This window comes from Hemitrygon akajei, chromosome 3 (genome assembly GCF_048418815.1).
Source record: "Hemitrygon akajei chromosome 3, sHemAka1.3, whole genome shotgun sequence".
NCBI lineage: Eukaryota > Metazoa > Chordata > Chondrichthyes > Myliobatiformes > Dasyatidae > Hemitrygon > Hemitrygon akajei.
Window position 1 is genome coordinate 168,557,971 of NC_133126.1, and position 27,503 is coordinate 168,585,473.

Below are 27,503 nucleotides of genomic sequence, written 5' to 3' on the forward strand. Positions count from 1 at the left end.
CAGTAGAGTTATTGACCCCTTCCTGTTCCTAACTTCCACCCACAGAGACTCAATAAAGAATCCCTCCATGACTTCCTCCTTTTCTGCAGCCGTGACACTATCTCTGATTAGCAGTGCTACTCTCCCACCTCTTTTGCCTCCTTCCCTGTCCTTTCTGAAACATCTATAGCCTGGCACTCTAAGTAACCATTCCTGCCCCTGAGCCATCCAAGTCCCTGTAATGGCCACAACATCAGAGCTCCAAGTACTGATCCACACTCTTAAGCTCACCTGCTTTGTTCATGATGCTTGAATTAAAATAGACACATCTCAAACCACCAGTCTGAGCGCATCCCTTCTCTATCACCTGCCTATCCTCCCTCTCACACTGTCTCCAAGCTTTCTCTATTTCTGAGCCAACAGCCCCTTCCTCCATCTCATCATTTCAGTTCCCACCTCCCAGCAATTCTTATTTAAACTCTCACCAATAGCCTTAGCAAACCTCCCTGCCTTTTACTAATGGAATCTGCATTGTACCCACTTCGTACAAGGTTTAGTGCTCAGAAGAAAATGTTGAAGTTCACATGGGACCTGACAACTCAACCCAAATGAAAAGCAAGTTTCTCAGTTATATTCCAGCCCTTTTGATATAAATTTTCATTTTGATTGTCAATGTTTGTACTGGTGAAGAAGTATATGTACAGTATACAGAATAAAGTAGATGCAGTTAGAAATTGGCAGGTACGAATTGGTGGGCACCATTGAGTCATGGCTGAAAAAAGATCATAGTTGGGAGGTTAACATCCAAGGATGCACATTGTATTGAAAGGACAGGCAGAGAGGGTGGGGTGGCTCTGTTGGTAAAAAAAAACTCGATTCGGAAATGAAATCAAATCCGTAGAAAGAGGTCACGTAGGATTGGAAGATGTAGAATCCTTGTGTGTTGAGTTGAGAAACTACAGGGGTAAAAATTGAATTGAGTTGACTTTATTTCTTACATCTTTCATATACATGAGTAAAAATCTTTACATTATAACTCCGTCTAAATGTGCAATGTGCAATCATAATAATTTATAATAAATAGAACAGTCAATGTAACATAGAAATACACTCAAATCAGCATGAATTTATCAGTCCGATGGCCTGGTGGAAGAAGCTGTCCTAGAACCTGTTGGTCCTGTCTTTTATACTGCGGTACTGTTTCCCAGATGGTAGCAGCTGGGATAGATTGTAGTTGGGGTGACTTGGGTCCTCAGTGATCCTTTGGGCCCTTTTTTCACACCTGTCTTTGTAAATGTTCTGTATATATGTCAGCAATCGTTTTCTATGGGAGGCAAAGAGTGGGAATAAAGATGGTCTTTTCTGGTTGGCTGCTGATAGAGGGGGTAATAATTTTTCTGCTCAGAATGATTGTGGAACTCTCTGCCTGTGAGGATGGTGGAAAACCTGTCAGTCAGAGCTTTGGAATGGAAATTAGATTGGCAGAAGGTTACAGAGGAAAAAGTTGGGAATTGAACCCAATGAGGACAAAATCAACAGAACAGTCTCTTCTGCCATTACACTTATTCACTTATTATATAAATGGAAGTTAGAACGTGCCTTTACCTTGACAAAATATCCTGGGGTGTTTCAAGGTGATTTTCAACTACTAAGCTCAGTAGGAGGTGTTGGGGCAAAGATGTAGCTTTTAATGGAAATCTTAAGAGGAAAGTGGAATGAAGAAGCAGTGAGGTCCAGGGAAGAAATTCCTGTGCTAAAGGCTGCCAGTAGTGGGCTGAGCCAGAATCAAAGACACAGTTGTCTTGGAAGGCTTGAAGGGATTACTGAGGTAAGAAGGGCCAAGAGCATGGGAGGATTTGAAAACAAGAAGGAAATTAACTAAATGGGAACCAATATAGCGGTAGGTGAATTGAATGCTGTGACCTCTTGTATATTGAAAGTAGACTGGCCTGGAATTAATCAGAATAATCAAGAGTAGTTAGCTTAGAAATGTGGACAAAATCTCAGTTCTGCGCCATATATGATATGAAGGTTGCAAATAATCCAGTTGATTTTCAGGTAGTCTGGGAGAGGGATAGAGTCAATACCTTGGGAAATTTGTGATGGGGACTGAAAGTGTTCATTTTCCCAATGTTGTTATAGCTATAAGATGTTTGATTACATATTGGGTTCAGATTGTGATCCTGGTGTTTTAATTAAGATGGAGTGAAGAAACCATGCCAATCTCACAGATCTGCTATTTGATACACAATCAGTTGGCTAAATGAAGAAGAGGTGCATGTTATCATGATCTAACTCAATAGTGAAACAGATACCAGTGATAGGTTGTCCTATTTGTGTTTTATGTGCCTCTCCCTTCCTTTTGACAAATCATTTCTGGTTGGGCTGGCTATAAAGCAAATATTTCAAAGTTCAAAGTAAAATTCATTATCAAAGTATGTATACCATATTCAGCCTTGAGGTTCATATCCTTACAGACAGCCACAAAACAAAGAAACACAATAGGATCCATGAAAATAAAACCCACACAATAAAGACTACCAAACACCCAAAAAAAACCAAATCATACAAAAACAATAGAAACGTAAGCAAAAAGACACAGAAATTGAATCCACAGTGATGGAACCAGTTCAGGGCTACAACTAATCCAGGTGCCCCCCCCAGCTGCAGGCCACAGCCATGGAGCCAGATCCACACTGCAACCAGTCCAGGAGCCCGATACCATATACTACTATGAAATTAATTTTCTTGCAGGCATTTACTGGAAAAAGAAATATAATAGAATGTTACAAAGAACCATGTATAGACAGACCAGGACTGACAAACACCAATATGCAAAAGAAGACAAGCTGTGCAAATAAAAATAATATGAACATGAGTTGTAAACAGTTCTTGAAAGTGAGTCTGTAGTTTGCAGAATCATTTCAGCATTGTGGTGAATGAGGTTAATCATGCTGATTCAGAAGCCTGATCGTAGTAGGATAATAACAGTTCATGAACCTGGTGATTTGGGACCCACAGTGCCTATAAAAAGTATTCACCCCCCCCCCTCCCCAGAAGATTTTCATGCTTTATTGTTTTACAACATTGAATCACAGTGGATTTAATTTGGCTTTTTTTTGACACTGATTAACAGAAAAAAGACTCTTTTGTGTCAAAGTGAAAACAGATCTCTATGAAGTGATCTAAATTAACTAAAAATAAGTACAAAATAGTTGATTTCATAAGTATTCACCCCCTTCAAGTCAGTATTTAGTAGATGCACCTTTGGCAGCATTTGAGTCTGGGTGGATAGGTCTCATCAGATTTGCACATCTGGACACGAATTTTTCCCCATTCTTCTTTACAAAACTGCTTAAGCTCTGTCAGATGATATGGGGATCATGAGTGAACAGCCACAAATTTCATTTGGATTGAGGTCTGGACTCTGACTTGGCTACTCCAGGACATTAACTTTGTTGTTTCTAAGCCATTCCTGTGTAGCTTTGGCTTTATATTTGGAGTCATTGTCTTACTGGAAAACACATTTTCTCCCATGTTGCAATTCTCTTGCAGACTGCATCAGGATTTCCCTGTATTTTGCTGCATTCATTTTATCCTCTACCTTCACAAGCCTTCCAGGGCCTGCTGCAGTGAAGCATCCCCACAGCCTGATGCAGCCACCACCATGCTTCATGGTAGGGATGGTGTGCGGTGTTTGGCTTATGCTAAACATAGCATTTAGTCTAATGGCCAAAAAGCTCAGTTTTGATTTTATCAGACCATAGAACCTTCTTCCAGCTGCCTTCAGTCTCCCACATGCCTTTTGGCAAGCTTCAGTTGCAATTTTGTGTCAGTTATTTTCAACAGTGGCTTTCTCTTTGCCATTCTCCCATAAAGCTGTGATTGTTATAGCACCTATAACAGTTGTATGAACAGTCTCTCCCATCTCAGCTACTGAAGCTTGTAACTCCTGCAGAGCTGTCATAGGTCTCTTGGTAGCCTCCCTCACTTGTCCACTTCGTGCATGATCACTCCGTTTTTGAGGACAGCCTGCTCTAGGCAGATTTACAGCTGTGCCATATTCTTTCCATTTCTTGATGATTGACTTAACTGTACTCCAAGTGATATTCAGAGACTTGGAAATTTTCAATTACCTTTTCCTGGAATTGCTTGGAGTGTTCTTTTATTTTCATGGTGTAGTTTTTGCCAGGATACTGAATCACCAGCAGTTGGACCTTCCAGATACAGTGTATTTTACTACAATCAGTTGTAACACTTGGATTGCACAGAGGTGATCTCCATTTTATGACTTCTAAAACCGATTGGCTGCACCAGTGATGATTTTGTGTGTCATATTAAAGACCATGAATACTTATGCAATCAATGATTTTGCGTTTTATATTTGTAATTAATTTAGATCACTTTGTCAAGATCTGTTTTCATTTTGACATAGGTCTTTTTCTGTTGAACAGTGTCAAAAATTAGCCTCTGATTCTGTAAAACAATAAAACTTGAAAACTCAAAGCGGAGTAAATACTTTTTATAGGCGCTGTAAGGCTTCTGTACCACATGTCTGATGATAGTAGCAAGAAGAAGGTATGGCCTGTAAGGTGGGAGTCTTTGATGGATGCTCCTTTCTTGTGGCAATGCTGCATGTAAATGTACTCAGTAGTGGGGAGGACTTTGCCTGTGATGGACTGCTGTTATCAACCACCTTCTGTCGCCTTTTCCGTTCCTGGGCATTGGTGTTTCCAAACCAGGCCATGAAACAACTAATTTAATTAGGATATCTTCCACTGTGCATCAATGGAAATGTGCCAAAGTTTTTGGTGACATGCTGAATCTACGCAAACTTGTAAGAAAGTAGAGGCACTGTTGTGCCTTTGTGGTGACTCTCACCTGATGGTCCCAGGACACATCTTCTGATGCGTTGATGCAAAGGAATTTAAGGCTACTGACTCTCTCCACCTTAGTTGCCTTGATTTGGTTCATGGGCCTCCAGCTTCTTACTCCTGTCATTGATAAAGCTGCTGTCATTGAGTGAGAGGATGTTGTTGTGGCACCACTCAACCAGATTTTCAATCTCCCTCCAATACGCCGGTTCATAACCACCTTTGATTCAACCAACAACATTCAACAGTTAATGCAGGAATCCCATAGGTTTATGACAATAAGCATTATATTTTCACATAATTGAAAACCATGTTTCTGCTATTTGCATAATCCATAAGGGAATCTTTAGTTCCCTCAAATCATCAAGAGTTTCATTATTATCTCCTGAATTACATGATGATACCAAGAGAATAGGCAATCTTTGCTTCCTTTTTATAGCGGATACAGTCCAGTCCATAACAATTAAAGCCCTCCCCAACATTAAGCAGATCTACACAAAGTGTTGTTTCAGGAAAGCTGTGTCCATCATTAGGGACCCCCACCTCCCAGGCTATGCTTTCTTCTCACTGCCTCCATCGGGAAGCAGGTACAGGAGTCTCAGGACTCTCACCACCAGATTCAAGAACAATTATTACCCATGAACCATCAGGCTTTTGAACAAAAGGGGATAACTTCACTGAACTTCACTTGCCCCATCATTGAAATGTTCCCACAACCTATGGATTCTCTTGCAAGGACTCTTCATCTCATGTTCTTGATGTTTATTATTTATTTATTATTATTATTTCTTTATTTTTGTATTTATGCAGTTCGTTGTCTTTTGTCCACTGGTTCAATGCCCAAGTTGGTGAGGTCTTTCATTGATTCTATTATGGTTATTATTGTACTCTGGATTTAGAGAATGCCCACAAGAAAATGAATCTCAGGGTTGTATATGGTGACATAAATGTACTTTAAACTTTGAACTTAGAATTAGAAACCATGACAAGTTACAGAAAGGAGATTTATTTTATTATTAAATATAGACAATAGTGAATTAGTTATAATTGATGTAAGCATTTCCAGAGAATGACAACTGACACTATGAATTTCTGTAGTTGCATGTGCAGTTACCAAACTCAATCATTGTAAATGCATATTTCCTGTGACTTTTATGGGACAAAAAAAGATTACAAGAATTGTGAGATTGTACCAAGTGTCTCCACTAATACAGTGTAACTGTCCATCAAGTAATAAGTAATAGTAGATCTGCTTGACAGAATTTTGGGGCACTTTATTATTTTTACTGTTTTACTTTTTACAGGAGAAGTGAGATTTTTTTTCTCAAAAACTATTCAGAATTAAATGTATTTCATATTTTTTTGTAGTTCGAATGTGACATTGATGATAATACTTGTTCCACTTGTTATAGCTCAGCATATTCTGTACTTGATGTGCTTATCAGAAAAGAGTTTGGAGAAAAGGTCAGCATTGCTATGATTGTAGACTGGTGCTGAAAATATTGTGTAATTTGTTTTCTTGAATTTTTAGTGAACGAGTTATTGATATTAAAAGCATCAATTGCTACTTTTTATCAGCAGGATTCTTGCTTGACATTAACACTCAGCAATTAATCCCTGATTATGGTTTTTGCAGTAATAAACTTCAGTGTTTCCTTCTCTATTGGGCAATCACCAGTATACACACCTGTGCTTTTTTTTCTTAGATGGAGTACACATTTACAGCTTTGTTACAAGGACTGGGGTAACTCTAAAGGACATTGGTACAGTTCTGTTTTAAACTGGAACCAAAGTGCTCTTCAGTTTTTTTTAAACCACCTGCAAGGTACAGGTTGAGATCCATACATACCTCGAAGGAATTCTTTGACGACAGCTTCCTGAATGAAAATCTTCAAAAGTAATTGGTCTTTTCAATCTTAAATGGCAACCCCACCCATAGAAATGCCTCGACAGCCAGCTAAATCATTCTCATGGACTTGACAGCTGTCTGAGCAGTCAAGAATCTTGTCATTTGCTCCTATTCAAGACCCATTAAAATTGATATTTTGCTTAAAATTAAAATGGAATGTTTGGAAAGAACAGAAAGCTCAAATTAAAAGAAATTTTAACACATTAGCTTAAAAAGAACATTCAGTGCCTATAATAAGTACCGTATTCACCCCCCTCGCAAGTTTTTGCATTTTATTATTTTACAATATTGACTCAAAGTGGATTTTATTTGTCTTTTTTTGACACTGATCAGCATAAAAAGACAGTTATGTCAAAGTGAAAACAGATCTCTACAAAGTGATTTAAATTAATTACAAATATAAAAACACAAATTGATTGCATAAGTATTCACCCTCTTCAAGTCAGTATTTAGTAAATGCACCTTTAGCGGTAATTAGAGCCTTGAGGACTTTCGTTGTTTTTTAGCCATTCCTGTGTAGTTTTGGCTTTATGCTTGGGACCATTGTCTTGTTGGAAACCAAATCTTCTCCAAAGTTGCAGTTCTCTTGCAGACTACATCAGGTTTTCCTCCAGGATTTCCATGTATTTTACTGCATTCATTTTACCCTCTACCTTCACAAGCCTTCCAGGGCCTGCTGCCCCACAGCATTATGCAACTACCACCATGCTTCATGGTTGGTATGGTGTGTTTTTGCTGATGTGTGGTATTTCACTTGCACTAAACATAGCATTTAGTCTGATGGCCAAAAAGTTCAATTTTGGTTTCATCAGACCATAGAACATTCTTTGAGCCGACTTCAGAATCTCCCACATGCCTTTTGGCAAACTCTAGCTGAGATTTATTTTGAGTTTTTTTCTCTTTGCTATCCTCCCATAAAGCTGTGACTAGTGAATCACCTGGGCAACAGTTATTGTATGGGCAGACTCTCCCATCTCAGCCACTGAAGCTTGTAACTCCTCCAGAGTTACAATAAGTCTCTTGTGGCCTCCCTCACTAATACCCTTCGTGCATGATCACTCAGTTTTTGAGGAAAGACTACTCTAGGCAGATTTACAGCTGTGCCATATTCTTTCCATTTCTTGATGATTGACTTAACTGTACTGCAAGAGATATTCAGTGACTTGAAAATTTTCTTGTATCCATCTCCTGACTTGTGTCAGGGAGTTGCTTAGAGTGTTTTGTCTTCATGATCTAGTTTTTGCCGGGATACTGACTCACCAGCGGTTGGACCTTCCAGATACAGGTGTATTTTTACCACAATCAATTGAAACACCTTGACTGCACACAGGTCTCCAAAAACAGATCTCCATTATTTCATTATGTGACTTCAAGATCAAAAACTGGCTGCACCAGTGATGATTTGGTGTGTCATGTTAAAAGGGGGTGAATATTTATGCAATCAATTATTTTGTGTTTTATATTTGTAACAAATTTAGATCACTTTGTAGAGACCTGTTTTCACTTTGACATGAAAGAGTCTCTTTGTGTTGATCACTGTCTAAAAATAACCAAATTAAAACCCACTGTGATTAAATATTGTAAAACAAAACATGAAAACATCCAAGGGGGTGGGTGAATACTTTTTACAGGCACTGTAACTGACCTGAAACCTGCCTGTCTTCCTAGCAGCTTGTCGTCTACATTCAAATGAATGGTGTCCCTTAGCCTGCAGGATGTCAAGGATACGAAAGGGTCTTTTAAGAGGGTCCTGGATAGAGTACATGGAGCTTAGAAACATAGAGAGCCACGGGTAACTCGAGGTAATTTCTAAATTAAGTACATGTTCGGCACAGCATTGTGGGCCAAAGGGCCTGTATTGTGCTGCTGGTTTTCTATGTTTCTGTGTCAAAAGCTGGAACAGGTTCAATGGGCAGATTTCTCATTAAGTAGTGGGAAATTGCAGCAATGTTGCAGTCCCCTGTTTGGCCCTATGATGAGTCCATTGTTGGTGTTCAGTTAGAAACTCACTGGTGACAACCTGTTAATAAGTTTGTGGCTATTGTTGTGGGCAAGTCCTGGCCTTTTTGACAGTTACATAGGGAACTAATAAGAATTCCCTTTAGTAGTGCTGCCATTTCTCAGGGAACCAAACTGAAGAGACAGAGGAAGGGGTGGTTGGCTCACAAATCAAGAAAACTTGTAGACAGTATGAGAGGGAGGATAGGCAGGTGATAGAGAAGGGATACGCTTAGACTGATGGTTTGAGATGTGTCTATTTTAAGGATAAAGGGGAAGCCTTTTAGGACCGAGATGAGGAAAAACTTCTTCACACAGAGAGTGGTGAATCTGTGGAATTCTCTGCCACAGGAAACAGTTGAGGCTGGTTCATTGGCTATATTTAAGAGGTGGTTAGATATGGCCCTTGTGGCTAAAGGGATCAGGGGGTATGGAGAGAAAGCAGGTACAGGGTTCTGAGTTGGATGATCAGCCATGATCATACTGAATGGCGGTGCAGGCTCGAAGGGCTGAATGGCCTACTCCTGCACCTATTTTCTATGTTTCTATTTTAATGCAAGGAGTATCATGAACAAAGCGGATGAACTTAGAGCGTGGATCAGTTCTTGGAGCAATGATGTTGGGGCCCATTACAGAGACTTGGATGGCTCAGGGGCAGAAATGGTGAGTTAGAGTGCCAGGCTTTAGATGTTTCAGAAAGGACAGTTGGGGAGGAAAAAGAAGTGGGGGCGTGGCACTGCTGATCAGAGATAGTGTCAGGGCTGTAGAAAAGGAGGAAGTCATGGAGGGATTGTCTACTGAGTCTCTGTGGGTGGAAGTTAGGAACAGGAAGGGGTCAATAACTCTACTGGGTGTTTTTTATAGACCACCAAATAGTAACAGGGATATCAAGGAGCAAATAGGGAGACAGATTCTGGAAAGATGTAATAATAACAGGGTTGTCATTTAATCTCCCCAATATTGATTGGCATCTCCCTAGGAGCAAGGGGCTTAGATGGGGTGGAGTTCATTAGGTGTGTTCAGGAAGGTTTCTTGATACAATATGTAGATAAGCCTACAAGAGGAGAGGCTGTACTTGATCTGGTATTGGGAAATGAACCTGGTCAGATGTCAGGTCTCTCAGTGGGAGAGCGTTTTGGAGACAGTGATCACAATTACATCTCCTTTACCATAGCATTGAACAGACAGGTTAGGAAAGCATTTAACTGGAGTAAGGGGAAATATGAAGCTATCAGGCAGGAACTTGGAAGCATAAATTGGGAACGGATGTCCTCAGAGAAATGTATAGAAGAAATGTGGCAAATGTTCAGGGGATATTTGCGTGGTGTTCTGCGTAGGTACGTTCCAATGAGACACGGAAAGGATAGTAGTGTGCAGGAACCATGGAGTACAAAGGCTGTTGAAAATCTAATCAAGAAGAAAAAACCTTACAACACACACAAAATGCCGGTGGAACGCAATAGGCCGGGCAGCATTATAGGAAGAGGTACAGTCGACGTTTCGGGCTGAGACCCTTCGTCAGGACTAACTGAAAGATAGTAAGACATTTGAAAGTGGGAAGGGGAGGGGGGAATCTGAAATGATAGGAGAAGACAGGAGGGCAAGGGATAATGCTAAGAGCTGGAAAGTTGATTGGCAAAAGGGATACACAGATGGAGAAGGGAAACGATTATGTTCATGCCATCAGGTTGGAGGCTACCCAAATTTTGTAAAAAATCTTACAAAAGGTTCAAAAAACTAGGTAATGATAGAGATCTAGAAAATTATAAGGATAGCAGGAAGGAACTTGAGAATGAAATTAGGAGAGCCAGAAGGGGCCATGAGAAGGTCTTGGCAAGCAGGATTAAAGAAAACCCCAAGATATTCTACAAGTATGTGAAGAGCAAGAGGATAAGACGTGAGAGAATAGGACCAATAAAGTGTGACAGTGGAAAAGTGTGTATGGAACCGGGGGGAGATAGCGGAGGTACTTAATGAATACTTTGCTTCAGTATTCACTACGGAAAAGGACCTTGACGATTGCAGGGATGACTTACAGCGGACTGAAAAGCTTGAGCATGCAGATATTAAGAAAGAGGATGTGCTGGAGCTTTTGGAAAGCATCAAGTTGGATAAATCACTGGGACTGGATGGATTGTACTCCAGGCTACTGTGGGAGATGAGGGAGGAGATTGATGAGCCTCTGGCGATGATCTTTGCATCATCAATGAGGACTGGAGAGGTTCCAGAGTGTTGCAGATGTTGTTCCCTTATTCAAGAAAGGGAGTAGGGATAACTCAGGAAGTTATAGACCAGTAAGTCTTACTTCAGTGGTTCGTAAGTTGATGGAGAAGATCCTGAGAGGCAGAATTTATGAACATTTGGAGAGGCATAAGATGATTAGGAATAGTCAGTATGGCTTTGTCAAAGCCAGATCGTGCCTTACAAGCCTGATTGAGTTTTTTGAGGATGTGATTAAACACATTGATGAAGGAAGAGCTATAGATGTAGTGTATATGGATTTCAGCAAGGCATTTGATAAGGTACCCTATGCAAGGCTTATTGAGAAAGTAAGGAGGCATGGGATCCAAGGGGACCTTGGTTTGTGAATCGAGAATTGGCTTATCCACAGAAAGCAAACAGTGGTTGTAGATGGGTCATATTCTGCAGGAATTTGGTCACCAGTGGAGTGCCTCAGGGATCTGTTCTGGGACTCCTCTTCTTTGTGATTTTTATAAATGACCTGGATGAGGAAGTGGAGGGATGGGTTAGTAAATTTGCTGATGACACAAAGGTTGGGGGTGTTGTGGATAGTGTGGAGGGCTGTCAGAGGTTACAGCGGGACATTGATAGGATGTAAAACTTGGCTGAGAAGTGGCAGATGGTGTTCAACCCAGGTAAGTGTGAGGTGGTTCATTTTGGTAGGTCAAATATGATGGCAGAATATAGTATTAATGGTAAGACTCTTGGCAGTGTGGAGGATCAGAGGGATCTTGGGGTCCGAGTCCATAGGTCACTCAAAGCTGCTGCGCAGGTTGACTCTGTGGTTAAGAAGGCATATGGTGCATTGGCATTTATCAACCGTGGGATTGAGTTTTAGAGCGAAGAGGTAATATTACAGCTGTATAGGACCCTGGTCAGACCCCACTTGGAGTACTGTGCTCAGTTCTGGTCACCTCACTTCAGGAAGGATGTGGAAACTTTAGAAAGGGTGCAGAGAAGATTCACAAGGATGTTGCCTGGATTAGGGAGCATCCCTTACGAGAAAAGGTTGAGTGAACTTGGCCTTTTCTCCTTGGAGTGACAGAGGTTGAGAGGTGATCTGATAGAGGTGTATAAGATGATGAGAGGCATTGATTGTGTGGATAGTCAGAGGCTTTTTCCCAGGGATAAAATGGCTAGCACAAGAGGGCAAAGGTGCTTGGAAGTAAGTACTGAGGGGATGTCAGGGGTAAGTTTTTTGCGCAGAGAGTGGTGAGTGCATGGACTGGGCTGCCAGCGACTGTGGTGGAGGCAGATACGATAGGGGCTTTTAAGAGACTCCTGGATAGGTGCATGGAACTTAGAAAAATAGAGGGCTATAGGTAACCCTAGGTAATTTCTCAAGTAAGTACATGTTCGGCACAGCTTTGTGGGCTGAAGGGCCTCTATTGTGCCGTAGGTTTTCTATGTTTCTACCAAATTTTATTTGATATTCTTCTATGAATTGCCTTTTTGTACATTTGTAATGCTATATCATTGAAAACTGATGGTGTAAGAAAACTTTTACTAAGTGATATTAAACCTGATGAGAAGCATTGAAAAATAGTTGACCTAACATTTGGATAATTGTCTGAAGTATGAAATTGTCTTTTCGTTTTGAACCCCTGAAATAATCTTGAACCAATTGCTTGTGTGTAGTTTTTGATTGTCTTTTTCCAGCACATCATACAGCTGACGTTTATGAGCCTGCTGCTGAAGTATCACTCCTAATATCATATGAAATATTAATTTCTGGCAGCTGCATGTTGGCTGTTTTATTCATGTTCCTATGGAAGATGTGGTGGACCAGGAATTACAGGTCATTTCAGACGAGACATTACGAGTTCTCGATCTTTTTAATGGTGTCTGGTGTTGGATGTCAAAGCACCATGTAAACATATTTCCATCAGCTAATTACTGAAGCAATGGAAGCAGTAAACGAACACAAAGAAATGGTGACATACAGCACACAAACAGAAATTGCTACTGATGTGGGTGTAAGAAGTTAGGTTCTAGGTCTGAGCCTCTGAACAGCAGCAAATATAATCAGTGATCACCAGGTAGCCGGTTTACTTCTGATCTCTTTTTAAAACATGAAATCAAGATGAAAGTTTTTGAAGTAACTTCAACTGGGGGGAAAAAATTAAATGAACGGTTTTCTGTTTTTTCCCCACTCAGATTTGGTGGCTGGATCCAGAATTAACAAGTGGAAACTCCAAACCATTCCTCTTCACACATGGTCATTCAGTATGTAACAGATCCTTCTTCCCCTGTTTCGATACACCTGCAGTCAAGAGTACTTATTCCGCTACAGTCATGGTAGGAAAGTTACTGTTAACTGTATTTTAATTATTGCTACCACATGCTGTTTTCTATGAATAATTGAAACAATTGATGCTGCAGTGTTTCATATTGACAGCAGATCAATATGAAAGCTAACGAAACAGTGCCTAATTTCAGATATTCAATACTTTCCAGGTTTTTTTAATCATTCTGCTAGTGGTTGAATATTTGAACTAACAATTCTTTGATAAACAATGGCATGGTAAAATGACTTTCCAAAGATGCAAAAGATGTTTAATGGAATTGAAATAATTATAATCGCAGGCTGAAAGTAGGAAAGAACAGTTGGGAAGATTTAGGAAAAGACTTCCTGAGAATGGGGCTGGCAGAGGTTTTGTCAAAGGATAGGGAGTGTGAGTGAAGCAAAATATCCAAATGTGTTTCATGGAAGTGTATGCAATGTCAGACAGACCATAAACATAAACAGTGAAGGGCAGGAACTGAATCTCTGGCCAACCATAATGCCAGTACAAACTAATCCCATCTGCCTGCACGTGGACTATATCCTTTCATCCTCTGCCTGTTCATGTGCCTGACTAAATGCCTCTTAAAGTTTGTTATCATTCCTGCTTGCACTATTTCCCCTACAAAATGCTGGAGGAACTCAGCAGGCCAGGCAGCATCTATAGAAAAGAGTACAATTGACGCTTTGGGCCAAGATGTCGACTGTACTCTTTTCCATAGATGCTGCCTGGCCTGCTGAGTGCCTCCAGCATTTGTGTGTGTGTTGCTCAAATTTCCAGCATCTGCAGATTTTCTCTTGTTTCTACACTATTTCTCCTGACAGTTTTTTTTCTCTGCACCTATCACTTTCTGTGTCAGGGAAATAATTTAAACTTTCCTCTTCTCATCTTAAAGCAAGTTGACATTTTTACCCTAAGAAAGAGACTTTGACTATCTATGCCTCTTCAGGTTTTATATGCAGGTGTCCGTTCCCCCCCCCCCCCCCCCCCCCGCGACAGGTTTCATAGGAACGCTCTACTTTTGGATAGCGCGGGAAACCTGTACTTCAGTCAGGCCTCCCCTCAGTCTCCAATGCTCCAGAGAAAACAGTGCAACTTTTTCCAACTTCTCATCATAACCAATACTCTCTAATCCAGGCAATGTCCTGGTGAAGGTTTTCTGCAACTTCTCCAGAGCTCTGCACATGTTAGCCATTTCAGCCCTGGGAAAAAGATGATGCCTATCATCATCTTGTCCACCTCCATCAGATTACAACATTCAAACTTCTATAGATGTACTGTCGAGAGCATTCTGACAGGCTGTTTCACCGTCTGGTATGGGGGGGGGGGGGGGCTACTGCACAGGACTGAAAGAAGCTACACAAAGGTGTTAAGTTAGTTAGTTCCATCTTGGGTACAAGCCTCTGTAGTATTCAAGACAACTTCAAGAAGAGGTGCCTCAGAAAGGTGGCATCCATTATTAAGGACCCCATCACCCAGGACGTGCCCTCTTCTCATTGTTGCCATCAGGTAGGAGGTACAGAAGCCTGAAGGCACACACTTAGCGATTCAGGAACAGCTTCTTCTCCTCTGCCATCCGACACCTAAATGGACATTGACCCATGAACACTACCTCATTTTTTAAAATATATATTATTTCTGTTTTTGCTTTGCTTTAAATTTAACTATTATATACTGTTGTGATGGAAAATAACTGGTTCTTTGAGTCTCAACAGTAGAGGCCTGGACACACACAGTTTTAATAATAAGGAATTTATTTACAAGGGGAAGTCGGGTCAACACAAGCAACTACAATACACAGGAAGCGGTGTGGGGACAGGGTACGGTTACACAAACAAAGAACAAGGGAAAAGCACTACAACAGCTATCCCCCTTGACCTTGGATAGCTGCAGCTCCCTTACCAGGACAAACGATAGACCTTCCCAAACATAAATCAATGCACTTACCTCCAATGTGGTGATCTGTAAGAGAGGGCTAGCCAAGGGCAAGTCTCACCTTTTAAAGCACGGGGCTGGGTGAGATAATCCAATTAAGGTGACCAATAATTTAGGTGTGCATTGATTAGTTGGGAGGGACTAAATATTGATTGGCATGTGGTGTGTCCTCCGACCAGCCAGGTGGCAGTGCATCTGCCACGTGGCCGGTATCTCTGGATACATATACACACACACACATATATTTGCTGTAATCGACTTATTTTTCTATCATCATCATGTATGGCTTTGAACTGCTGCTGCTAATTAACAAATTTCACAATACATGCTGGTGATGATAAACTGGATTCTGATTCCTTGCTCCAACTGATGAAGACAAGCATGCCGAACATCATCTTTACCACATCATCCACTTGTGTTGCTACTTTTAATGCAGCTATGGACTTGCACCCCACAATCCCTCTGTAAATCAATGCTTCTAAGGGTCCTGCCATTTACCGTGTATATTCTTATTAACATTGACTAGCCTGGATTAAACTCAATCTGCCCTTTCTCTGCCCACATTTCCAACTTGCCTATATTCTGCTGCATCCTTTGATAAACTTCTTCGCTATCCACAATTCTGCCAATTTTCTGTGTCATTTGCAAACTTATTAATAATATCCCTCTTACTTTTCTGTCCAAATCATTTATACAGAGGTCCTAGTGTTGATTGTTACATAACTCTACTAGTGTAGACCTCCAGTCAGATTAACTCAGTGACCCTCTGACTTCTATGGCCAAACCAATTTTGAATCCAAACTACCAAATCTCCAAACAACACACACAAAATGCTGGTGGAACACAGCAGGCCAGGCAGCATCTATAAGGAGAAGCACTGTCGATGTTTCGGACCGAGACTTCATCAGGTCCTGATGAAGGGTCTCGGCCTGAAACGTTGACAGTGCTTCTCCTTATAGATGCTGCCTGGCCTGCTGTGTTCCACCAGCATTTTGTGTATGTTGTTTGAATTTCCAGCATCTGCAGATTTCCTCGTGTTTACCAAATCTCCATGTGCTTTAATCTTCTGGATCAGGCTACCATGAGGAACCTCATTGAAAGCTTTACTAAAGCCCACATATACAACATCCACTGCCCTACTCTCATCAGTCATCTTCATAACCCCCTCAGATATGTAAGATATGACCTCCCCTGCACAAAGCCATGCAGTCTATCCTTAACGCCCATGCTTTTCCAGATGCTTTTTAAGAATGTTCAGTAATTTCCCTACCACTGACTGAAGTCCTTCTGTCAAATGGAGAAGTCCATGACTACAAATCAGACCTGATTGTATGATTACCCACTGTTGTTGGACTCACCATCAGTGGAGTAGTGACTCCCAGAAGCGTGGGGGAACTTCCCATTTGACTCCAAGCTTCTTACCAGGGGTATCTGATAATGAAAGGCAATGTTTGTGACAACCTCACGAACTCAACCAGTGAGGCCCATTTAGTATAGACCCCATGGACTAGGTGGTTATAGCTGAATTCTTGGTTTTATTTCAGTATTTTGAAATATTTTTTGGTGTCTTCATGTGTTCTTTGTAAACCTCAAAGTAAAATTTAGTGTCTTTTTTCCCTCAAGTGTCTTTATGAAAGGCATTTAAAAGAATTACAAAGCCTTTTACCGTCAATGAGCTGTCAGAGGCTCTTGGTCCTCTCTGGGCACGAGACCTGCTTGTAGCACAGAACTCTCTCTGCTTCATCAGGCATCTGTCTGGTGAGTGCCCTCCACATCATGGAAAAGTAAGTTCAAGTGATGGAAACCCCAGGTAGCAAAAAAAAAAGCAGGCTGTGTTCAGCATGATACACAAATGGCCCTTCCAGTGTTAAATATCAGGGCATTATAATCTTTATACTTGCCTTGATGCAGCTTTTGTGAGAAGCTTCCAAGATTGAAGAACTTGACTTTTACCTTAATGAGCTCCACTATTCTATTGTTTCCTGGGCCATCTAGTGGAATGTGCCAGTATTCTTATGCCAGACCTCCTGACTGTGCCATATATTAAGTTGCTGATTGAACTATTTGTGTCTCTTCAGGTTAAGGTTCTTCAAATTTTCCATTGATCATTATATTCTGACACCGTATTACTGGTTTGTGCTTGTCAGGGAATTATTGCAACATCTGTTTGAACTATCTACTAAAAATAATCTAGCTCGTGTTGTCCATTGTTATCTTTCTAACATTACGTCATGTCACTGACATTCATGTCTGTGGCTTTGGCTTCTTTCTGGCCTCCACTAGTGATATTTTGGACATTGTGTTATTTGTAGGTGCCTTCGTCTATTGATGTTCCAGGGTAGCGCAGTATGTCTGTGCTCTGGCAATGACATAACACAATCTAAATGTTGTCTACCACTGTCATTTTTGCATAATACAGCAGGTCAATGCCTTCCAGTTAATTAGTAACACTAGTCTGTGTCAGCAATGTTTTTTTATTGTCTATCCTGGCCTTTTCACCAATCAGTAACAAAGATTATTGCTTGTATTATCTGCTTCTGTTCAGTAACTTCTCTCAGTTTGGTCTGGACTGGCATCTTCTGAATCATCTGGTCTGGAGAAAAAAGTGAATGGAGAAGCTTTTGGTAGAGAATAATTGGTTTTGGCACATCTGGGGGAATACTTCTGGTTAAAGTCAAATTTGTGTTTTTACTGTCATAGACAATTGCATAAATGCACAAGTTCACTGAAAAACTGGCAATAGCATCACAGGCTTACAGTTGTGTGCAGTTGATTAGGCACATATAAAAACAATTCTGTAAAGCGAAGGTGCTGTCAAAATAATGAAATGAAAAGTTTCTGAATATCAAAAAATTTCTGTAAATAGCAGTAAACAGTTAAAAAAAACTAAATAAAATCAATATTTGGTGTGACCACTGTTTTCCTTTAAAACTGCACCAATTGTACATATTGTGCAGTTTCATAAGAAAATCCAAACATCTTGTAAAACTTGCCACAGTTCTGCAGCCCGAGGCTGTCTCACTTGCTTCTTTCTGTCCAGGTAAACCCATACAACCTCATTGCTGTTGAGATCAGAGCTCTGTGGAGGCCATTCCATCTATTACAGAACACCTTGTTCCCCTTTTCGCTGAAGATAGTTCTTTATGACCTTGGCCGTGTCATTGTCTCGCTGCAGAATAAAGTTAGGCACCTCCCTGATGGCTTTGTGTGATGGATGAGAATCTGTACTTCTCACCATTGAGGATTCCATTAATTCTTTAGCCTTTTCCTCTTCCACCTATCCCCTCACAGCTTCTTACTTCATGCCCCCTCCTTACCCACCCATCTTCCTTTAACCTGGTCTCAGATATCACCTGCCAGCTTATCGTGCTTTGTTTCTCACAAATTTTTATTCTGGCTTCTGTCCCCTTCCTTTCCAGTTGAAGGGTTTTGGCCCAAAACGTTGACAGTTTATTCCCTTCCGTAGATGTTGCCTGACTTGCTGAATTCCCCCAGTATCTTTTATGTGATGCCCCAAGGAGATTTTATGTTAATAATAAATGTAATGAGTGGATTCAATGAGGATAACTGCTAAAGAGTTGTCATGCTCCTGTGCCATCTTGGAAATTATTTCAAAAATATTCACCCCTCATCTGTTCCCATTCCCATTTTGACCTCTTAGCCTGCTGAGTGATTCCAGTGAAGTTCAGTTAAAAAAAAAATCATTTCTGAACAGGCACAGTAGAATCTAGTTTCAACAATATCTTCACTTCTGTTTTCTCCTACTCTTCCCCTTTCCTCTATATCTTAAAGCATTGTTATCTCCAACTTCTCGGAATTATAGATCATCAACCTGAAATAACTTGTTTTCTCCCTGCAGATGTTGTGAACTACTGGGGGTATTTCCAACATTTTCTGTTTTTATTTCAGGTTTCTACTTTTTTCTGTATTTTATTTTCTCTTTATTAAGGATTTTAGAAACTATGTATTATTACTGGCATTAGCTTGTGATGGGTACAATTTCATAACAAGTTCTTGATCTTAACATATTAAAACAAAGTTTAGACTGAGAACAATAAAAGAGAGAGAAAGGAAAAGGAAGCGAACAGCTATGGAGAAATCTAACAGTGAAGTAGAGAGCAAGTGTAAAGTTAAATTGTTCATGACTAATGTAACAAGTGAAATATAGATTAAACATATTAAATATCATCAAAACTTAGCTGGAGGCAGAATAAAATTAAGAAAAATGAGCTGTGTTGAAAGATTAAAAAATAAATCTAAGGTTAAAGTTAGTAAAATTATTCAAGGAAGACATTAGCTGCTGGAAGATGTGTGATTTTAAACTAATTCCTGATAAAGGTATTAACAAATTTAAATCAAGGCCACACCCTTTTATCCCCTCAGTGTCCACTCTTCTCTCGTTCACTTCTCACTTAGCATCTGTAGCATTGAATCAGGTTCATGGGTCTGGTTAGTGAGACAGACAATACTGACTGTGAATAAGTATGCTAATCATTTATTTACAAACAGTAATCATTCAACCAAACATTCTTGTTCCCCAAATTATAGAAACTACAAAGCTGAATATTCAGCAAACGTAACCTTCATTCAAAGAAATACATATTGTGTGCATAGCATACCCTCCCAATGGTCACGTGCACCACTTGCTTTAAACAAAGGAAGAGAGAAAGAACCTCCCACATGTGCTCTCTATATACCCAGAATATTTGAAACTGGACACCAGGCAGCTAACCAATTGGAAAATCAGCTGCAGTTTCGAAACTAACCAATCACGACAAAGTGACTTTTGGCAATCAGAATAAGCCATGCCCCCCCCCCCCCCCACTCCCCCACAGGACACACCACCCCTTGAAAGTTGCACATGTGATGATTCAACCCTCGGATTGGTATGACTCTCGCAAACTCCCGAAGTTACATACAGAACACAAAAGTACAATACCCAGTATTGTAAACCCAATAGTCACCTCCCAATGTACTACAGTAGTCACCAGCCTCCTTGTGCTCCAAAATGCCACCAGCCCCACCCCAGAATGTAATAGCTAATGAGCTTGTCCTCCACTTGATTTTATACACTGACTCTCAGATATGATCAGGCAGGTGAGTGATGTTCTCCAACCAGTCAGGAAGATAGGTGCAGTATTCTTGACCAATAACGGTACAGGTGGCCACCTTCCCTTGTGAACAGGTAATCTAAGGTCACCAAAATCAGTTCCTGGGACAGTCTGGCTGCACCATGCTGAGAAAGAATATCATTCAGAGTCTTCCTTTCTTTGTAACGGCCGTCTTACCAACCAACATGGGTAATGTGCTCATCCAGGACTGGGGTGGCATACATACAACACCATGTATCAACTGCACCACCCTGTGGGGACCACAGGTAGACTTAGGAACTGTGCATCCAGTCAGTGCCATTCAGTATCCAACAAATGGCCACCTTCACAACACCATTTGGACACAGCGGTCCCTGGATACTGTTCCTGCTCACACTTGAAATCCACCTTGCACCTTGTACCTGTGCTCAACATACCACCTACACCAACAGTGTCAGGTGGGGAAATCACAAAGAGTCAGGACTTTACAGTTAAACAAATGGTACGTAGGGAAATACCAGCCCTTTAAGTACTTACTCCACCAGGGCTATTAGGGCTCAAGTCCCTTAAGATTGTTACTATAGTCTGGGTTGGGATTGGCTGAAATAGACTACTCCCTTCCAGCTCCCGCAAAACAGAATGCCAAAACTGAGAAGCCAGATAATTTCCCCCAACAGTCTTTTCCTTGTCAAAAGGATCAATATCAGTGGCATCCCTTCTGCATTGTAGTAAGGAATCCTCATACAAATTCAGCAATCTGACCCATTGGCCCAGTGCGCACATTCAGACACCTTCCCCAGGATCTCCCACCACAAGTCAGCATCCACCACTTTGCCATTCTATAATGCAAAGATTACAAATGCACTTGCTCCTGATCAGTCACTGGTTATTTAGGAAGCACAGCAACAACAGAACTACAGGAATTGGCCTCCAAATTCTTATGTCGCTCTGAAATGTGGAGATCTCGTATCTGGAATAATTTCTACCCCATGAACTTAAAATTCATATGGCCAGTATGAAATGGAAGTCATCCCTAAAACCAACTGTATGGGAAAACAAATAACAGAGTAACAGATTAAGACACAATAAACACGTAACAGATTTAAAATACAAGAAACAAAGTAAAACACAAAAGCCACAGCTGGATTCCTTTTCTTTCAAGCTTGGGATGGAACTGCAAAAACTTAAATCAGACAGGTAATTTCTCACAGAGAAATACAGGTTTCCCCCGCTATTTGAAGGTAGAGCGTTCCTGTGAAATGGTTCGTAAGCTGGAATGTCGTGAAGTGCAGAAGCAATTACCATTTATTTATATGGGAAAAATTTGTGAGCGTTCGCAGACCCAAAAAATAACCTACCAAATCATTGCCAAATAACACATAAAACCTAAAATAACAGTAACATATAGTAAAAGCAGGAATGATCTGATAGATACACAGCCTATATAATGTAGGAATACTTTTCTTCAATCATTGCAGCACTGTCCACCGCAGCAAAAATCTCACGCAAGCGCTCTCGGCAGAAACACACGGTGTAAGTGCTCCCGGCAGAAACACATGGTGTAAGTGCTCCCGGCAGAAGCACTCTTTCCAGTAAACTTTAAGCCTTGAAGCTACCAAATAACACATAAAAATACACAGCCTATATAAAGTAGAAATAATGTATGTACAGTGTAGTTTCACTTAACCGGAATCGGGAAGACAGTGAGCACACTGATGATGGTGTGTTAGGCTGAGTCGTCGGAGGTTGCGGTGGTGGGAAGTACAGGAGACTGGGATGTCATCTCATCGTCGTCTGTTTCCATCAGGGCAGGCAGGTCACCTTCTTCTATGTCTGCCTGCCTTGATGTCGAAGGTCGAGGTTCGTTGTCTGCTGTGGCTGATGTGGAATGCTTGAAAAACCTCAGTATGCTTGACTGCTTAGTCTCGTGCATTTTTCTATCGTACACTTCTTTGTATGCACTCAAACCATCCTGCAAATATGCCCTAAACCTACATACCCTTTCAAAATTAAAGTCCTACTTTTCTGCAATCATTGCAGCGTTGTCAATTGCAGTGAAAATCTCAAGCAATTGCTTCACGTTCAGTTCCTGGACGACTTCGTTTTCGGGCAGTTCGCTACTGCGTTCGGCTTCAATTATCCTTTCCTTTTCATCAGCTCTTCATCTGTCAGTTCTTGGTCATGGAATGCCAAAACCTCTTCAAAATCATCTTCGTCAACTTCCACAAACCCTTAGCCAAACTCACTATATCCTTCCTTTGTTCACCACGGTCGAAACACTTAATTATGTCTAGTTTTACGCTAAGTGTAACACCCTTACAAGCTCTTTTAGGCTTTTCCGATACCTTAGAACTCACCTTGCTAATGGATGCACAAAATAAATCGACATAAAGCACAAGTGCTCACAGGCATGAGTTTAAGCAATGCCGTCTAGAATACAGTTCCAGGGGAATTGGCTGCTTGGGGCGCGCTGCCTTTTTTGATAACAGTGAAAACACGTTCTGTTAGTGAAAACAGGTAACTAATGTAGGTCTTTCGTAATAGCGAGGTGTCGTAAAACGAACGTTCGAAAAATGGGGGACAACTGTAGCACATTTATCAGAGAACAACTGAAAAGGGAAAAGCAACTGGGCAAGGCCAAGCACATTCACCAAGTGACTTAAAGGCAAAATCCTCACATGCACGCACACACAAAAGCAAACTGATGAGTGTGGCCACACCACACACATTTCTCCACATTCAAATCATTCATACTCTATTTACAGGGAAGAGGGATGCAGGTCGACTAACCCCATCACTACAACAATAAGGCACCAATGTGCTAAACTGCACCCCCCCCCCCCCAACCCCGATTCCCAATGCTGGCAAAGGTCAGGCACAGCCATTTGTAATGTCTCCAGCGTGGGATATAGTGTTACTGAATGGAATGCCAGGAATCTGGTAGAGGACAACAGGAGCCCTTATCTGCAGAGGGATTGAAGAATGACCCTTCCCCTTCAATGACCTCCCTCTCTTGCTTCCCCCAAACAGTACTTCCTCCATATTGGATAGATGGTGGGGGTGGGAGCCCCATTTACCTGCTCCTCCAGGACCCCAGCTTTGAGCAATGCTAAAAACCTTTTTTTACGGGATATGCGGTATCCCCCCCCCACTCTCCATCTGCTTATCTAACTTGCATACCTGGCTACGCTCACCCGCTTCTACATACTCTAAACCTTGTAATAATTGGATCACTGTACTTATAGGATGACCAACAGCTGGTGCTATTAATGACAGCGCTACCCCTTTTATTGGAAAAACTGTCGCTGTAACCGTGTCCCATCATTCCAGGTTAGTTCAATATCCTCTGGTGGGTTACCACTATCATGGTATAATTCTGTGATAAGAGCCCACTGATGTAGAACTTCAGTACCCTTCTTTAGTATGCTCCACTCCGCTTGGGGTTTTAAATTCCATTCAGTAAGAGTGGGGTACCTAAGTTTAACTGCAGTGGCTATTCGAACCCGTAGTGATATATTATGCTCAGGGGAAGCAAGCAGTGTTCTCAGGGCATTATTGATCTCATGTTGGCATGATAGGCTCCCTCAAGCACCCACCTCTCTGTTAGATAGGATCACTCTGGTACCCTCCTCATCCATGTATGGGAACATGTGGTCACTGGCCTGGCCCAAGCTGTTTCGGACATGCAGAGTAGAGGGTGATCATTTTGAGGGTTAAACTGAGGAGTCCGTGCTATCCTCTCTCCCCCATTTCCAATATCCTGCCAGACATTCCCGTCCCCCAGCCCTACAGTAAGATCTTGCTTCTGCTGATCGTTGCCCTGCTTCATCATGGCTCGAACCTTAACAGGGTTGGGCTGCCAACCAGCTCAGTGTGCAGTGTCCAAGTTCTGTAACTTCATTAGTTACCAAGCTGTCACTGTGTTCTTATCCTCAAACTTTGCAGCCCTACCCCGAGCCATTAATAGTGATTTCTTTCAGAATAATACAGCGCTGACTGAGATCTTCCAAGTAATTTTAAGACTCGCTATTGTTTTATACTGATACCTTACAATTACTGCAAACAGCCAGAAAGCATCCCGCTGGCTATCTTTTCTCCTGGGGAAAACCCAATGATATAAGTATGAAAACAATGTGGTGACTAATTACAACCCCGGCAAAATCTAACTGGTCTGGCCAATCTAGTGGCATTCCATAACCCATCAGTAAGTTAGCAAGTCTTCCAAAGCCCACACTATTACCTGTCCACCCTAGGACTCTGCATCTCTCATACTGACCATCCTCTCTTTTAAGTAACCTCTTAAAGAAATGCATATCTGCTCAAAAAAGCCAGACCCTGCTTGCAGCACCAAAATGTAACATTGAATCAGGTTCGCGGGTGTGGCAAGTGAGACGGAAAGCACTGACTGTGAATAAGTATGTTAATCATTTATTTACAAACAGTAAAAATTCGACCAAACATTCATGTACCTCAAATTACAAAAACCACAAAGCTGAATATTCAACAAAACATAGTTAAAAGTGCATGCAGAGCATACCTTCCCACTGGTCATGTGCACCACTTGCCTTAAACAAAGGAAGAGAGAAAGAACCTCCCACACGTGCTCTCCATGTACCCAGGATATTTGAAACTGGGCACCAGGCAGCTAACCAATGGGAAAAGCGGCTGCAGTTTTTAAACTAACCAATCATGACAAAGTGACTTTCAACAACCAGAATAAGCCACTCCCCCCATAGGACAGCATCCTATCTTTGCTCTCTACACCCCCCCCCCACCCCCCACCCCCAGTCCTTTACCCTGTTCCACTCTGGTTTCACATCTACAGTGATGAAATGCTTTGAGAGGTTGGTCATGACTAGACTGAACTCCTGCCTTAGCAAGGACCTGGACCCATTGCAATTTGCCTATCGTCAGGATAGGTCAACGGCAGACGCAATCTCAATGGCTCTCCACACGGCTTTTGACGACCCGGACAACAGAAAAACCTATGTCAGGATGCTGTTCATCGACTATAGCTCAGCATTTAATACCATCCTTCCCACAATCCTGATTGAGAAGCTGTAGAACCTGTGCCTCTGTATCTCCCTCTGTAACTGGATCCTCGACTTCCTAACTGGAAGACCGTAATCTATGCAGATTGGTGATAACATATCCTCTTCACACGCACTTCAGGGGTGTATACTTAGCCCACTGCTTTAATCTCTCTATACCCATGACTGTGTGGCTAGGCATAGCTCAAATACCATCTATAAATTTGCTGACGATGCAACCATTGTTGGTACAATCTCAGGTGGTGAAGAGAGGATGTACAGGAGTGAGATATGCAAACTAGTGGAATGGTGCTGCAGCAACAACCTGGCACTCAACATCAGTAAGACGAAAGAGCTAATTGTGGACTTCAGGAAGGGTAAGACGAAGGAACACATACCAATCCTCAGAGTGATCAGAAGTGGAGTCAGTGAGCAGTTTCAAGTTCCTGGGTGTCAAAATCTCTGAGAATCTAACATGGTCCCAACATATGGATGTAGTTATAAGAAGGCAAGACAGCAGCTATACTTTATTAGGAGTTTGAAGAGATTCGGTGTGTCAACAAATACACTCAAAAACTTCAATAGTTGTACCGTGGAGAGCATTCTGACAGGCTGCATTACTGTGTGGTATGGAGGGGCTACTGCACAGGACCGAAAGATGCTGCAGAAGGTTGTAAATCTAGTCAGCTCCATCTTGGGTACTAGCCTACAAATTACCCAGGACACCTTCAGGGAGTGGTGTCTCAGAAAGGCAGCGTCCATTATTAAGGACCTCCAGCACTCAGGCCATGCCATCAGGTAGGAGGTCAGAAGACAGAAGGCACACACTCAGCAATTCAGAAACAGCTTCTTCGCCTCTATGATCCAATTCATGAATGGACATTGAATATTTGGACACTACCTCATATTTTGGTTTTGTACATTTTTTATATCTATTCAATTTATGTATACTGTAATCGATTTACTAGTTTATTTATATTATTATTTTTATGATTGTTATTATTTTTTTTCTAATGTATTGAACTGCTGCTGCTAAGTTAACAAATTTCACGTCACGTGCTGGTGATAACAAACCTGATTCTGATTCTGATTGATTCTGGTCCATTTACTTGCTCATTTTACCAAAACCACTTTGCTCCTCTCCTTGTTTTTCCCCACTTCTCACTTGCCACTTCAGTTTAAATCCTGGTTTATCTGAAGCCACAGTAGTTGCTGAGCGCCGTGAGAAGGATAGAGGATCATCCATTTAAAAAAGAGTTGAGAAGCAGTTTCTTTAGCCAGAGGGTGGTGAATCTTTGGAATTCTTTGCCATAGTCAGCTGTAGAGGATGCCAAGTCATTGGGTGTATTTAAAATGGAGGTTGATAGGTTCTTGACTAGTCAGGGTGTCAAAGGTTACAGGAAGAAACCAGGACAGTGGAATCGAGAAGGAAAATACATCAGCCAAGATGGAAAGGCAGGACAGACTTGAGGGGCTGAATGGCCCAATTCTGTTCTTATGTCTTACAGTCTTGTATGCTATCCTTATAAAATTCCCAACTCTTGAAGCCAATGACTGATTGGCTTGAAATAGCAGCAGCTCATGGCTGTTTGGAGTTACTGTTAGTTGAAAATCGCAGTAATCTAATCTATGATGGCAAGATAAAAATGATGATTAGGTGCAGAAGATTTTAGTCCACATACAGATGGCACTGGAATATATACTGACAATGCATAGTTGGATAGCTGGACATATGAATATGAAGGGAATGGATTATGTGGATGATGCACAGGAGGAGGGCAGTTAATATACACAGTGGCCACTTTATTAGGTACCTCCAGTGAGGGGGCACTGAGTGTATGTTCGTGTTCTTCTGCTGCAGCCCATCCACTTCAAGGTTTGACATGTTATGCATTCAGAGATGCTCTTCTGTTTGAACACATGGTTATTTCAGTTACTGCCGCCTTCCTGACAGCTTGAACTAGTTTGGCCATTCTTCTCTGGCGTCTCTCATTACCAAAGTGTTTTTGCCCACAGAATGTTCGCTTACTAAACATTTTGTTTTTTATAGCTTTCTCTATACACTCTGGATTCTGTTGATTATGCAAATCCTAAGAGATCAACAGTTTCTGAGATACTCAAACCACCCCGTCTGTGCCAGCAATCATTCCATGGTCAAAGTC

At 41.4% G+C, this 27,503-nt stretch overlaps 1 protein-coding gene across 2 annotated transcripts in view; it reads left to right on the forward strand.

Moving 5' to 3' along the window:
• The window catches only part of rnpepl1 (arginyl aminopeptidase like 1), a 60,348-nt gene that overhangs the window by 6,919 nt on the left and 25,926 nt on the right, over positions 1–27,503 (forward strand). For both annotated transcript variants that reach the window (XM_073041262.1, XM_073041263.1), the window contains exon 2: positions 13,159–13,299. In XM_073041262.1, the coding sequence (XP_072897363.1) occupies positions 13,159–13,299 (141 nt within the window). The remainder of the gene's footprint in view (positions 1–13,158; positions 13,300–27,503) is intronic.